This window comes from Pteropus medius, unplaced genomic scaffold (assembly GCF_902729225.1).
Source record: "Pteropus medius unplaced genomic scaffold, Ma_sr-lr_union100, whole genome shotgun sequence".
In the NCBI taxonomy this organism is placed as follows: Eukaryota; Metazoa; Chordata; class Mammalia; order Chiroptera; family Pteropodidae; genus Pteropus; species Pteropus medius.
Genome location: NW_024347791.1, coordinates 3,851,222 through 3,866,844, shown reverse-complemented (window position 1 = coordinate 3,866,844; position 15,623 = coordinate 3,851,222). Strand labels below are relative to the sequence as shown.

General features: G+C 39.9%; 1 protein-coding gene across 5 annotated transcripts in view; it reads right to left on the bottom strand.

Annotated features, from left to right (window-relative positions):
• The window catches only part of LARGE1 (LARGE xylosyl- and glucuronyltransferase 1), a 489,641-nt gene that overhangs the window by 57,136 nt on the left and 416,882 nt on the right, over nt 1-15,623 (bottom strand). For all 5 annotated transcript variants that reach the window (XM_039877849.1, XM_039877848.1, XM_039877847.1 and 2 more), the window contains one exon: nt 15,241-15,366. In XM_039877849.1, the coding sequence (XP_039733783.1) occupies nt 15,241-15,366 (126 nt within the window). The remainder of the gene's footprint in view (nt 1-15,240; nt 15,367-15,623) is intronic.

Genomic DNA, 15,623 nt, shown 5'->3' with positions numbered 1-15,623 from the left:
CTTTGATGTCTTCACAGCAGGTTTACCACCCAAAATGACCAATCCTATCATTTGTTTTCTTGTTTCGCATCTGCATTCTGCATGAGAACATAAGCTCAGGGAGAGCAGGGTCTGCATTGTCTCGTTCACTACCGTATAACCAGTGCTTGGAACAGCGCCTGGCTAATAGCAAGTGTGTACTACATATCTGCTGAATGACTAAGCTCTATATACTGGCTGAGGGGCTGCCAGGAGTCACCCTGTTGCAGCCAAGAAGAGCAGAGAAAAGAGAGAGAGGGCGGGGTGGGAGAATCTGCTCCAGCATTCGGGCACCCATATCTAACTGTGTCGATGCAGAGGGTGTGAAATGGTGCCTTCAGATATTGAGATATACTCGCGTTTAAATGTGCTACCAATCATACTAATATCTATTTTTAGTGCATTTAGACTTACTAATAATCATATTATTAAACTAGAATAACCCTCATGAAATGGACAGATGGCTTAAAAAGAATCCTACATTATAAGCCAAGGTATAAAATAAATATACATGAGACCATGTAGATATAAATTAATATATAAAATGGGGGAAAGAGACAAATCTCCTTATAGAAGAACCTCAATAATATATGTAGATTCTACCCTCTTCCAGTGTGGGGTAGATGTAGTGACTTATTGCCTCCCCCCCACCACACACACACAAAAGAATAAAAAAGAAGTATGAAAGAGAAAAATAGTAACTTTATAGTAGAGAAAGCTGGCAAACACTGTCTCAACCAAGGGAGGAAGGTTGGGCATCCTGAGTGGTGTCCTGTGTGGAAATCAGCTTCCTCCTGATATAAGTGATGAGCAGGGCGCTTCCCTTCTGTAAAAGTCTTTCCAACCACCTGTAACCTCAGTCTAATGATGAGAAAATGCATTATAAACCAAATTTGAGGGATATTTTATCAACGTACCTGACCAGTATGCCTCAAAACCATCCAGGTCCGTCATGAAAAAAAAAAAAAACAACAACAACAAAGACTAAGAAACTGTCAGAGCCCAGAGGAGAGACTAAAGAAACAGGACATTAATGGGAAACCTGGTAAAACACAACAAAAGTCTCAAGTGTCGTTAACAGCAAGTTAATGGCAAGTTGACAGCAAACCATTTTTGGTTTATCAGTTTTGACAAGGTCACTGTTGTTATGTAAGGTGTTAATGTCAGGGGAAATTGAAACCGGATGAGGGGGATACGGGACTCTCAGTATTGCTTTTAAAACTTTCCTGTAAGCCTAAATTCTTTCCAAAAAGAGTTTATATGCATTATTAAAAAAAAAAAAAGTCTTACGAAGCAATGACAGATTGAGAATACCAATAAGATCTTCTCATGTGACTAGCAAGAAAAAAGCTGAGCTGACACTTTTGCTCCCATTTAAGTTCTTCCTTAGCTTATAGCATTTCCTTCAGAAATGCCTCCCTAATTAGATCTGACAAGAAGTTGGCAAAAAACAAGAAAAAAAAAATTAAATTCTCAAGACTGTTCCAAATATGGATTTACAACCATAATTGTTAACGAAGAACTTCAACCCAACTGTGTATTATGCCTTCAGATATTACTTAATGGGAATACAAAGATGCACAATTTGCAAGACATTTAAAAACAGAGCACCCAGTATACGAAGCCAAGCCTCCAAATTTCTGGATGATGTTTAAAGTCTTGGGATAGTCCAGAACTCTACAGCATTTCACTAACCATCCCTCCACCCCCTACCCCCGACCGAAAAGAAGTTAGCAGTCTCTTTAGAGATTTCATACATAAAACGAAAGATAATAAAATCCAATAAGAGAAACACTTGTTTTTCCTGCCTTGGCAAAAATGGCTGAAAAAATACACAACGGATAATATGGTAACAAAATGAAGTAAATTCTTTTGTCAGCAAGTACTGTAGGAAGAGTCATCGAAAACAAATGCTGAAGGTCTGAAGGCACTACTAGTATTAAAACAAATTACACGCGAGATTGGATACGGAGTTAAATAAGTACAGAGGGCTTTGACATGTGACAGCCACCCTATTTGCAAGATTCTGTTGAGATAATAAAATACCCAAAGAACAAATTTTTTGTGAGCGTTAAAGGAAAAGTGTGTTGGAGAAGTTATATTCTGAACAGTAAATTTCTACTTTAATGATGGTAACATTTTATGGGAAATGCATCTGTGTAATCACTGAAGGTACAGTTGTTTTAACTGGAATATTGAAAGGTTTCCCAGCAAGGTTATGGAGCGAGCATCCTGTATGGAAATTCCATTACTGGATCCCTGACAGGCAAGTTTGCAACAAAGCACTTGAAGCCAGGTGTACAAGTATCACCGGATGTCATTGATCTGGGTGATTTTATAAAGGTAAGACAGAAAATATAAAAATTTTATAATATCTTCTTAAGAGATAAGGAATGACCATAAAAATCTTCAGGGCAACACAGAGCTTCAGTGGTTAACTCACGGTCAAGGACTTAACAGATGGCATACGTGAAAATGATTTACACATTTCTGTTTTTATGAAAAAATGGTTGTCAGTCGTATGCTACTTTTGAAAAATAAAATACACGGCTTTAATCTGACCCTTCCATGTAGAGGCAATGAATGGGAGAGTTACTACTCTTAGAAAGAACCTGTGATATAACAGAGCTTTTAGAAAATAAATATATGAAATGGTTTCATTGCTATGGGATTTTGAGGTACAAAAGGATGTTACCTATCAGAACCCTCATTTCTACATACCCAGAAACTTCAGTGTTTTGACGTCCACAACTATCAAATACGGCTCAACTGGTGGGTGCTTCCTGCTCTCAAAATCCTTTTCTTCTTAACTGAGCCCAGATGATCCAGGTGAGCACTTTTTACAGTGGGCTTCTAAGGAAGCTGTCCCACAAGGTATTTCATGGTCAAAGGGGTCTGGGCTGTGTGTTGACACAGAAGACGTGTGGGAAATGCTAGGGATCGACAAAACCAGTTGGGTTTCCCTGCTGTAGGACTTCATTGTTGGGCATCAGGTATAAATGGTACACAGAACACCCCTCTCCCCGGTCACTCCCAGCTCTCCTCTGTTTTAAGGAAATCGCATTAACTGTCCTCTCGGAACTGTTGGGAAACGTACACCGCAAAGTGCTGCTGTAGGGTCAATTTTCCAGAGTCATCACTTTGCTTCTAGGGATCCCGTTGGTGTTTCTAGGAATCATGGCATCTGAACCTCATTAGCCACATGTAAAAGAGCCAGGGATGGGTAACCTCAATGAGTAACACCCAAAGGAGTTAAGTTCTGAAAATTACCCAACGAGCCAAGACTGGATGAGTGTTGAGGAAAGATCAAAAACTAAAGCTGAAGCGGAAATGATCCAAAGTCCCCTCGGCTGAGCGTGCCATTCACTAGCATTATACTGAGACACAAGATGACGGGCCACCAACCAGCACTTAATCCTGGCAAGCCACTTCCCCTCTTCAGGTTCCTACTTCCTGTCTGTGAAATGAGGGCATTGGAACACATGAGGAAGGAAGAAGACCCCTCTCCCCACCCCGCCCCGCTGACACGTTTGCCCAACAGCAAACTAGTCAGAGAGAGGGAGAAAGGAAAGGAAAGGAGGGAGGGAGGGGAAGAGAGAGAGAAAGAGAGACAGAGAGAGAGAGAGGGAGAACAATACTGATGTGTTATTAAGAAGAATAAGCTCACTGCGTGTCTTGAAGCTCGGTACTAACTGCTTCACGTTATCACCCCTTTTAATCTTTACATCTCCACTAAAGTGGTGATGACGCCTCAACTTTCTCGGATGAGGGCACTTGGTCAAGAGAGGAGAAGGAACCCCCAACAGCCCTAGAGCCTGGCCCGCAGTGCGCACTCTGTCTGCACTGCGTGCTGGGACAATGAGCATTTTCAGGCATGCACCACAGAGCGCAAGTGCCAAAAGACAGGCTCCTTGAACAGGGGCCGGCTGCCTTCTATTCACTCCTGAAAACTTCGAGTTTATCAGCTGTAGTGGTGTGCAGAGACAATAACACGCTTAGAGCAACGAATTTAAGCAGGCGCTGGTCTGAAAGGAAGACGGGTCTGGCTGGAAGGTCGTAATTCAAGATTTTAGATCTTCACCCCCAAAGCAACTGTTTTTCCTTCCTTGTTCCATCCTAATCCTCCAAAATCAACCTTACCGTTTGTCATGTTTATTACCCTCTCTCTGGTTTCCCCTGCCTCATTTTTCACTGGAGTCTGCTTAGCTGTAACATGCTCAATATGCTAATGCATGGCGGCTCCCATCTTCCTCAAAAGATGTGAAAACTGACACCTCTCTAAGTATTATAAAATGTTTTAAAACTTGAGTTATGCGCTACTCCTTTTATGCAAATACTACAGATTGCCTCTAGGAGCATACATCATTCTCCCATATGGATGGCATGTTTTCTCTGGGTTTTTCTTTTCTCCTTTAGGATTTTTCTTTCAAGTGTACTCAGTTTCCAATTTATGAATGATGGCAGTCAAAAATTCAGCCTCTGAGTCTGTTGCTTAAAATTCAAATATTCTTTAAAAAAGGAGACAATGTTCTATTCGGGGCCTCTGTTCTGAGGTTAGGCTTCAGAAAACCCATTTAATCCGAAGAGGGCTCACAGAGAATCATCTTCTAGAACCATTATCTTATGGAAAATGTTTTCCTGGGGACATACATTCAGGTAGGCACTCAGCTCTGTGTCAGACTGATGGAAGCCATATTTAGCTATGTGTGTGAGCCTGGGCAAGTACTCGACTTAATGCGCATGATCCTTAATTTTCTGACGTAGAAAACGGACCGAATAATATTCACCTTGTGAGACTTTTGTAGAGATGAAGTGAGGCCACGGATGGAACACAATTCCTACCCAATCTGCCTGGAAAACTCCATTCCATCCTTTGAAGGCCTGGTCACACCTTGCTTCCTCTGAGATGTATTCCCTGTCAACCCCAGCAAGGGATCACTGCATTCCGGGCAGATGTCTTTGCAGCAATGGTGTGGTCCCTGTTGCTTGCCTGCCAGCACCCGGTTCGCTGTTCCAGCTTGCATGTGGGTTCCTATTCCTCCCCATACTCCAGGGGCATAAGCAGGAGAAGGGTGGTGGCTTCCACAGGACTGGGAAGAGGGGGAGCAAGGGTGTTTGGGGGCTGAGGACGAGACAGAAGGAAACTCTGGATATCCGGATTCAGCTTGGTCCTCCTACAGAAATCCCTACGAGACACAGACTGTGTCACGCTCCCAGCTAGATGGGGTCTCCTCCTGCTCTCTCAGCCCCTTTACGTCCTTACGTCACAGTACTGAGCAGGCTGTCCTGGAATTTTCTGTGTATTCATTGGTTATTTCTCACTAGACTGTGACCTTCCTGAGGGCAGGACCCAAGGTTTGCTCAGCTCTGGGGTTCTAGTAATCTTACAGACCCGAGGACTGGACCATCTGGGTTGCCACGTCCTGGCCATTACTACGGTGCCTGGACAGGGCTTCCTTCTGTAAGTCTATTGAAGACTCAAGGCCAAGCACACAGTTTTATAGAATCCCTCTGGTCTCTAAACCAGCAAACGGCCCTTTTGCTGGTCTCCTAAGAATTTGTGATTCCCATGAAGAGATTAAACAATGTTCCCTCGGGTCTTCCCCTTTCTAAGACTCAGCCAGGGAGGGCTGAGTCATCAAGCTTTAGGACTGAAGAGAGAAAAATGAAGGTCTTTGAAACACAAAAGACTGGGGTAAAGTCAAGTGTGTTTCTCTAGAGCACTCGAGGGGGCTGGCTGAGAATGGAGTCTAGGATAACGGCCTCCATTTTATCGAGAATATAACTGAGTCTGGGAGAGGTTAAGTGATTTACTCAAGTCCTTCATCTGGTAAGAGGTAGAACTGTCAGGAGAATTTAAAGAACTGCGTGGCTCCAAAAAGGCCACAAACAATGAAACCTCAATGAAACCATTTCTCCCCTTAGAAGTTCTCTTAACCAACCTCTACTTAGCTCAAAGTTCTCTGCCGACACCAGGGCTAGATGCCCAAGGCCCGTAAGGATGCGAAATGTGTCTGCTGCTACATAACTGCTCAGCAGGAGTGTTGATTACTAAATGTGTTTTGGTGCCACCTGTATTTCTAATGTCATTGGAAATGTAATTAAATATTCTTTTTAATCAGTCGAGTGTTAAAAGAGATGTGCTATTTCCATGAAAGGCAACATAAACGCTTCGGAACAGCTGGATAAAGACAAGTCCCTAAGACATTGACTGTCCGAGTAGGTGCTGGTGAGATGACTATGAAACAGCGGGGGGTAGGTGGGACTCACAAAAATACAAGATTGTCCAATTGCTTTGTGACAGTCCTTAAGGTCTTGCTCCACTTAAAAGAAAGGACATGAAGAACCACAGAAAACGTGTAACCAAAGGCATTTTGCAATACTACTGCACTCAACCAGCAGACAAAACGACCCGGCCCTGGATGAACAGACAGGCAAATCGAAGTCAACGTATTATTATGATTCTTACTAGAAACTGATGTTTTTGATCAGCTGACCCAACACAGGTCCCCTGTGTGTCCCCGAGGTGGGTGTCACAGGTCGACTACCCTTTGGGGCAACAGAGTGTGAGCTCGCGGAGAACAGAGTTCAGGGTACGTCTCTATACAGCAGGTAGTCGAATAACCTTTTTTAATTGTCTAAGGCAGCGGTCCCCAACCTTTTTGGCACCAGAGACCAGTGCTCCTGCGAGAATCTAACGCCTGATGATCTGAGGTGGAGCTGAGGCAGTGATGGGGAGTGGCTGCAAATACAGATGAAGCTTCGCAAGCTAGCCTGCCACTCACCTCCTGCTGTGCGGCCTGGTTCTCCCTGGTCTAAGTTGTCCCAGTTTGAGTGAGTGAGTGTGTGTGCATGCCCGCGCTGTGGTGGAAGTTGCGTCCTGTCCAGGGTGCGCTCCTGCTTTGCACCCTGGGCTGTTGGGAGAGGCTCCCGTCATCCACAACCCTGAACTGGAATAAGCGGGTAGAAAAGGATGATCTTGTGTTTATTCATCTTTCTTAAATGTCTCTATAGCTCATATTTATGTCAATATTTAATGCTCGAAGTGTTTAGATGTTTGGTGATGCTTTCATGACTAGAAACTTAACACTTGCTTTCATCGGTCAGCCTACAGTAAATAACATTGGTTTTGTTACACATTCTTCCACTTAAAGTCACAGTTTCCAAGACCTAATGGACAATGTTAAGTGAGAGCTTTCTGTATTCCCCAGGGAGGAACATAATAACCAGCTAACAAGAGGGCCTTCATAAATGTTGAACACGACGGACGAAATAAAATAAGAGATGGGAGGAGGAAGGGAAGAAAGAAACCTAAGAAAATAAAGAAGATGCACTTTTACCAGAAAACTGAGGCCCAGGTTGGCCTGGAAGGACCTACAGACACACTTGGACCAGGCCTTCTGGCTCCACGGCAGTCCAGGCCCTGATGTGAACCAGAGGGTGGGGCCCAGGCCCCCCGACCTCTCTCCCTCATCCCTGAACCCTCTCCCCACCCCAAGGCAGCTCCTCTTGTATGTATTGGCTCTATCTTAGGGTTCTGTCTAAGATTTTGCTAGGTATTAGTGGTTTCTTTGTAGTTTATCTAAAAAGACATGCGTTAAACTTGGTTTGACTCTATCTTCATGGTTTTGCTGTCTGATAGAAATTCCTCTACTTATATGATAGGCTGCCAAGGAGAGTTCGCAAATCATTTTGTTTCATAGGTTCGAAGTGACAAGAATTAAGCAACTACTAAGCAATGCCAAAGTGGTATAGCCATCTGCTTCAGCAGCACATAAGCTCTATGTGACCAGTGGCTTTGTCCGTTTTGTTTCCCACAGTGCTGCGAGGGCCCTAACAGTGCCTGGCATATAGTAACCAGTCGATAAGTCCATTCAACAAATATAAATACGGGTGCATGAAAGCATAGGTTTGTCTGCGCTGGGCAGACGGGACACAATTTATCTTGGAAACCTGGCTTTGTTGGCATCTACAAGATCTTCACACTGAAAGGTCATAAATAAAGAGTCTCCTCTATTTTATGATGCCTTTTCCTTTATCGTGGTTGCCAATTTGGAGGCTCTGAAATACCAGGACCGACATCCGGCTCATGAAGACCTGGCCTGGTTTCTTTAATGAAACTCATACTAATCTTCCCAAGAATAATCAATTTCACGAGACACTTGCCGAGGCCTCCTTCCCTGCCCTGGGCTTTTTTTTTTACTGTGGTAATATATACATAAAATTTACCATTTTTCACCATTTGTAAGTGTAGAGGTCAGGGACACTAAGTTCATCCACGTTGTTAATGCAATCATCACCACTGTCCTTCTCCAGAACTTTCTCAACGTCCCTTGTTGAAACGCTGGACTCACTAACTCCACATTCTCCCCTACCCCAGCTCCTGGTAATCACCGTTCCACGAATTTGACTATTTTAGATATCTCATCTAAGTGAAAACATACAATCTCTCTCCTTTTGTGTTTGGCTTATTTCACTTAGCACGTCTTCAACGTTCATCGGCATTATGTACAGCATGTTTCAGAATTTCCTTCCTTTATAAGACTGCCAGAGTTTTCAGTAGCACTGATTTTTGTGGAAGTTTTCTGTTTTGTTTTTTTCTTTTAGCATTTTATTTTATTATTGGTTTCAAGTATATAGTACATTGATCAGACATTAATATAGTTTATGACATGATCCCCTCAATTACTCTTTTTGACAGTTTAGAAGTAAGTCTCCTGTACCTCTGACTGGTCAAGTGATGGCGTTTATTACGAGAACACAAGCATTGCTTCGATCTGTCGTCATTTGCCCAATGACAGGTGAACCTGGAGCACTTTCTCAAGAAAGTCATCAACGACTCAATTTTTGACCAATTACATCTAAGCCCTAGATCGTAAAATATGTACTACTTCATTTTTCCAATATGGTTGTTACCTAGTTATACTCTTATTAAACAGTGTAGGAGAATCCTACTAATCAAATGAGACTTGATAGTACCACTCTTTTAATTTGGTGGATGTGAAATTATTTGTTGTCTTAATTTTCACTTCCCTGATTAACAAAGAGGTGGTACACCTTTTTAACTGTTTATTGACCATTTTCTTTGCAATTCAGTGAAATAACTATGTATACCTTTTACATATCTTTCTCATTAATTAGTAAGAGTTCTTTGTATATTTTGTTTACTAATCTTTTGTCAGTTATGTTTTGAAAATAACCTTTTCTTTCTGGTGCCACTTTGATGGAATTATTAATTTCAGTGTGGTTGAATTTATTGATTCAGTAGTTTATGGCACATGCTTTGGGTGTCTTGTTGAATAAATCCTTCCCTATTCTGTCATAGGCTAGTCTCTTAATGTTTTAAAACTAAAAGTTTAATTTGGACTTTCACTTTTAAGCCTCTAACCTATCAGAATTTGGTGCATGGTATGAGAGAGGAATTTATTTATTTTTTTGATTTTCATTTTTAATTAATTTTTATGGTGACATTGGTTAATGAAATCCAGTAAGTTTCAGCTGTACGCTTTAACAGTAAGGCATATATATATTTACACTGTGTGTTCACCTCCCATAATTAGATTTCTTTTTGTCACCACATAATTGACCCCCTTTACCCCATCGAGGGATCCATTTTTATTTTTTCCACATGGGTAATCAGGTGTCTCAGCACCATTTATAGAAAATTGCATCCTTTCTCCACTGGCCAGCAATGTCACCTCTCCATGTATTAAATTTTCATAATGTATGGTGTTCTTAAGCTCTTAATTAATTTGCACATCCCTAAGAAAAATGCTCAGCAAAACTTTGCTGTAGGTTTTCAGTAGATACCATTTATGTGAGTTTTTGTTATAAATATTTAATTTTACCAAATAATTTACCAGCATCTATTAGATGATTATGTGGCATTTCTCTTTTAATCTATTAACATGCTGAATGATACTTATAGATTTTTCAGAGTTAGATCCCCCTCCTCTTTCTTGGAATACACTCAACTTGGCCATGATGTATTATCTATTTTATACATGGCTAGACAGTTGTGCTAATATTTTGCTTAAGATTTTTTACATCTACATTCATGAATAATACAGGTCCACGATTTTCCTTTCTTGTGCCCCTCTTGTATAATTTTGGTATCGAGGATATCCTGACCACATTGAATGACTTGAAAAGTGTTCCTCTTTTCTTATTCTTTGGAGAAGTTTACTTAAAATTGATAATATCTTTTGATTAAAAAAGAAAAAAAACTAGTAGATCTTCTCTCTACTCACCATTTCAGGGCGTTGTTTTCTTTGTAAGAAGGTTCCATGGCTAGAGGATAATCCAGACTTTATATTTTTCCCTTAAGTCGTTTTTTTTTAAAGTATATATTTCTAGGAATTCATTCGTTTCACATAAGTTTTCAAATTTATTGACATAATTTTGTTCACGGTATTCTCTTATCTCCTACAATTCTGCTTTATCTATTGGACCGGAAGTTCCGCAGAGAGACTTTTGTTTGCTTTCATCTTTGCTGTATACCTAGAACTCAGAAGAATGTCTGGCTTAAGAATATTTATGCGCTCCATTTATCAGTGAGTTCTCTCGCTTTTTCTTGATGAGTCCTGCCATCGCTTTGTCTATTTTATTGGTCCCGTTTAAAGCACCAAATTTGATTTGTTAACAATGTGTTCATCAATTTCAGCTCCTATCTTCCTTATGTCCTGCCTTTTATTTACTTTGAATGTATTCTAACGTTCTTTATATATCAAGTTGTAAGCGTGACATTAATTTTCAGCCTTTCTTCTGTTGAATATAAACATGTAAGGCTATAAATTTCTCTATGTATTTACTTCATTCTACTAATTTTGACACATTTTCATTTTCATTCAGTTCTAAGTAGTTTTCAGTTTCAATTTTGATATGTTTAGAACTATGAGTAATTTAGAAGTGTGTTCTCAACTTTATTCAAATGAATTTAAAAAAAATCTTGTTACTGCCTTCTAATTATACTGTGTTCAAAGAACTATACACACATACACACACATACATATATGTATGTATAATATGATTCTTTGAAATGTACTGAAATTTGCTTTATGGCCTAGTACAGAGTTATTTTTTAATAAGTGTCCTATGCGAGCTTGAAAAAGATGAACATTCTCCATTAGGAACAAGGCTCTTTATTTGCCCAAATCAAGATTTTTAACTGTGTAGTTCAAATCGTCCATAATGTTTTATCAATTTTTTTGTTTGTTTGATCTTTCAATATATAAAAAGAATTCGCTAAACTATTCTACTCTGATAGTAGACTTGTCAGTTTCTCTCTGAAGTTCTATGGAACTGTGTGTGTGTGTGTGTGTGTGTGTGTGCGTGTGTGTGTGTGTGTGTGTGTAGCATAAAACACTGTACGAATTTGGAATTCTTATATCTTCTTGGTTAACTTTTTATTTTTAAGTTGTGACCACCTCTATACCTACCAATTGCTTTGTCTGATATCAAGATAGTTACCTCAGTTTTCTTTTGGATGATATTTGCGTAATAATCTTTTCCCATAATTTTGCTGTCAACCTTTCCAGATTGTTATGTGTTAGGTGTGTTTCTTAGAAATAGCATATGTTGGATATTGTTTCCCATTCAATCTGACAATTTGTCTTTTCATTCACAAAGTTTATTTAATTATTGACATGTTTAAATTTATTTTGAACATCTTGATTTCTAGCTATTTCCCCCACTTATTCTGTTTTTATTTTTTTTTCTTGTATTTTTTTTAATGATTGAGCTATTTTGGTTGTTCTGTTTTTCTAATTCCATTCGCCATTCCACCCACCATGGATTTGTAAGTTATACACCCTTTCAAAAATTCTTTTAGAGCTTAACCTTGAAATGTTAGCATGTATACCTAATTTTGAAGGAAAAGTTAATATCTTGTCTCCCACAACAAAACAATGATCTCAGAATACTTTAATACTAATCACTTCCCTTCCAAGTTACATGATGTCACTGTCTGATATTTTAGGTATATAACCTTTTAAAATTTACAAATTATACATTATTGCTATGACTTTTATTTAGAAAGTATTATTTGGATTTCTTATATATTTCTAATTTGTTTAACATTCCTTCTTGAATCTAAAATATTCCTTATTCCTAAACAATATACTTTAGGAGTTTCTTTGTGCAAGTACGTTTGCGTTTTTGCTCATCTGAATATTCATCTTTTATGCTTGAAGGATTGTTTAGCTAGGTATACAATTTGTTGTTATCGTCTCTCAGCACACTGGAGACACTATTTCTACTCTATTCTGGCTTCCATTGCTGCTGCTAAGAGTGCTCATCACACACATGCAATTTCTTTGAGAATCTGTCTTTTCTCTCTGGCTATTTTAAAGATCACTTTTTTTAAAAGTGCTGCAATTTCACTACTGTAGGTCTAAGTATGGCTTTCTCTTTATTTAAACTGCTTGGTATTAAACCTTGTTGTATCTGTGGATACCTTTTAACAGTCTGGAAAATTCCTAGTCACTATCTCATCCAATGATGCCTCATTTCCAATTTTCTCTATTACCTCCTTCTGATAGTCTAATTAGATATATACCAATATTTTAACTTCTTAGTTTTTCCATCTTTTTTTTCCTCTGTGTGCAGTGTTTTGGATAACTTCTTCAGATATCTCTTCCATTTCACTGATTCTCTCTTCAGCTAGGTCTAATCTACTCCTTAACACATTCATTTAATTTGTAATTTCAATATTTTTCACTTCCAAAAGTACTATTTGACTCAAATGCCTAGTCACCCAAGAATCTCTTGTTCCTCCATCCTACTATCAATATTCTTTTTTATTTTACACATAATAAAAATACTTATGTTTTATGTCTGATAAGTTCAATACCTGCGGTTTTGGAGATTTAATTCTAAAGTCTGCAATTTCTGCCCTCTCTCATGGTGGCCTATTTCCTTGAGTGTTCGGTGATTACTGATTGAAAACTCATTTTCTTTGAAACGTAACCTAAAAAATTCTGAAGTCTAGTTTTTGAGAGTTATTCTTCCAGATCAGATCTGTTTGTTTCTGCCAGGTACTTGGCAAATTTTCATTTTTTTCTTTCTGTTTTTCCCCATGCATATAATTTCAGTTCCCCAAAATAATATAAGCACAGGCTTGAAATTAGAAATTCTCAAGGGAAAACTTTCTTCCTTATTTCACCTAAAACCAAGGATGAAACAGGCAACAATTATCTCCTTCAATATGGGCTTTGAAACTGTTTATCCACTAAGAATATCACTTTTCATGGATCCTGACTTTATGCAAGGTCCTCTGATAGTCTTTCTTCCCATGGGAATCCACGTCCCCATGCATAACCTTTCAATAGAGTGGTTGTACACATGGTTTGCCCAACTGCGATTCAGGCCTACTGTCCCAGTATTAGTCACGATAACGGTCCCTCATTTGAACAGTAAGTTATACACTCACCTACCTATCTTTGAACCAGGCTCTCAGCCACCATGAATCAGCAAATGCCTCTACTAGCGAATGTCAGATCTAGCTGCTTTTTGCTCATTCTCTGGATTCACACTGTGTCATTCTTCCTGGCCTCTTCTTAGTGCATCTACTTTGCTTTCAAAACATTTTCATTGTGTTTTAATGTGTTCTTTACAGGGTTGGTTTTATTTTCTTCCTCTTTGAACTTCTAGTTCATAATATTCTTGGAAATATTCCTGTGTATTTCATCTGTTTTCTTTATGTCTGTCAAGTGCATGACATGCTAAAGGAATGGCAATAAATGCTGGTTGAAAGAATGAATGATGCAAGCACTTCTGTTTTAAATAGTTTTTCTTTTTGACTCTGTGATTTGATTTCTGGGAAGGTGTGAACTTTAAGCTGTTCATTACAACACAGTCTGTATTTGTGAAAATTTGGAAACAACTAACGTAACAGGAATAGCTAAGTAATGGAAGAATACAAAATTCCATGTGCATTACGACTATAAATAAGATAAAATATGCACATGTGGACATGGGCCAGAAACCAATTAGAAAGATTGACATACTAGAAAAACAAAATTTGTACTCCTTTTTCCTTTTTAAGACTCGCAATTATCACTACTGTGGTGTCACATGGGCAATGGATATACATTTTAAATGAAATAAACTCTCTATGAATGCATATATCTACTTCCTCTTTGATACAGCCAGAGAAGCCAACACACTTGGTTTTAGACAAAACAGGGTTCAAATCCTTGATCTATCATTTAATAGCTGAGGTCAGTTCTTCACTCCTACCGTAGGTACGGAATTCTCACACACCTGTTAACTCTGGGCTCAGCCATAAGGCTACTTTGGCCAATAGAATAGTAGAAACAAGGATTCAAGAGTTCCTTGTGTACACCAGTGCTTGCTCTTCTGCCTCTGCTTTGCCGTGAGAACAAGCTAGACAGGCCTGTTGATGGGAAATGGGAGACACTGGAGGACAGCCAAGTTGCCCCAGCCACCAGCCACCAGCCATTCGATCTGAAGCTGACCACAGACACCGAGGTAAGCCTGTGAAAATCAGACAACCAACCAGGCAACCTGTAGACTCATCAACTAATTAACACTTGCTGATTTTAGCCACTATTAGCATGGTTTGTTATGCAGCATGATCTGTAGTAATAGATAACTGATATGTCCTGTCTTCTTCATCTTTCTATTGCTAGGCCCTACAACTGTTTGGTATCTAGAGACCAAAGAGGAAGGCTTTTCTGTCACTATCCCTTTTCCCTGAGGTAGAATGAAACATTTATGCTTGCATCCACCCTGCACCCAAACTGATGATAGTACCTGTTATATATTTTTTTACATTTATTTCCTTACATGTTTCTCTTCTCTAAGCCATGCATGACTTGAAAGTAGGAAGTATATTATTCATAACCATATCTACAGCACCTGGCACAGAGTAGGCCCTCAATATATATTTTGTTGAAATTATATGACTGCATTTTGGGAGCCGACAGGAATCAAAACAGCTGGCAGCAGGTTGCAAGAATAACCACACAAGCTGGTTCGTATGCCGGGCGGCGTTCTGCTTTTCAGAAAGCCCGAACAAAAGGAGAAAAAAAGAAAAAGGGAGAACAGCACATTCTTTCTGCTCTCTGCTCCCTTATCTCTCACCACACTACACACTAAGCTCAGAGCCATCCCTTCTCCTGGAGGCTGCCCCCCGATCCAGCTTCCCTCTGCCACTGCAGGGCACCTCGCTCCATCTCTGGGCATGTATCTTTACTGTACCTTTAGATCAGACACGTCTCTGTAGCACTGCTCAGAGCGGGTGTGGTCCGACAGCTGCACGTTCCAGAAGCAGGGAAGCTGGTACACGAGGAAGGGATTCTGTTTGATGACGGCGTTGAAAATATCCTGGGGGATTGAAAAGCCAGAGACACAGTCAAAACAGTCAGGTGTGGCTCCTGCTGCTGATGCTGGCTCCAGAGGCACAGAAGCACCTGTGTGCACGAGGGCTTCTCCTGAGCCTCCTGCTCAGAACACAGGCTGGCTTACACCGCGGGATACTCCCCTAGTCTGTTATCTCTAGGAACCAAGCAATAATGTTTAGGTAGAGATGGCGGATGACCCCACACTGCCTTGAAGCTCGTGGGTCCGGCTGGTCTCATAAC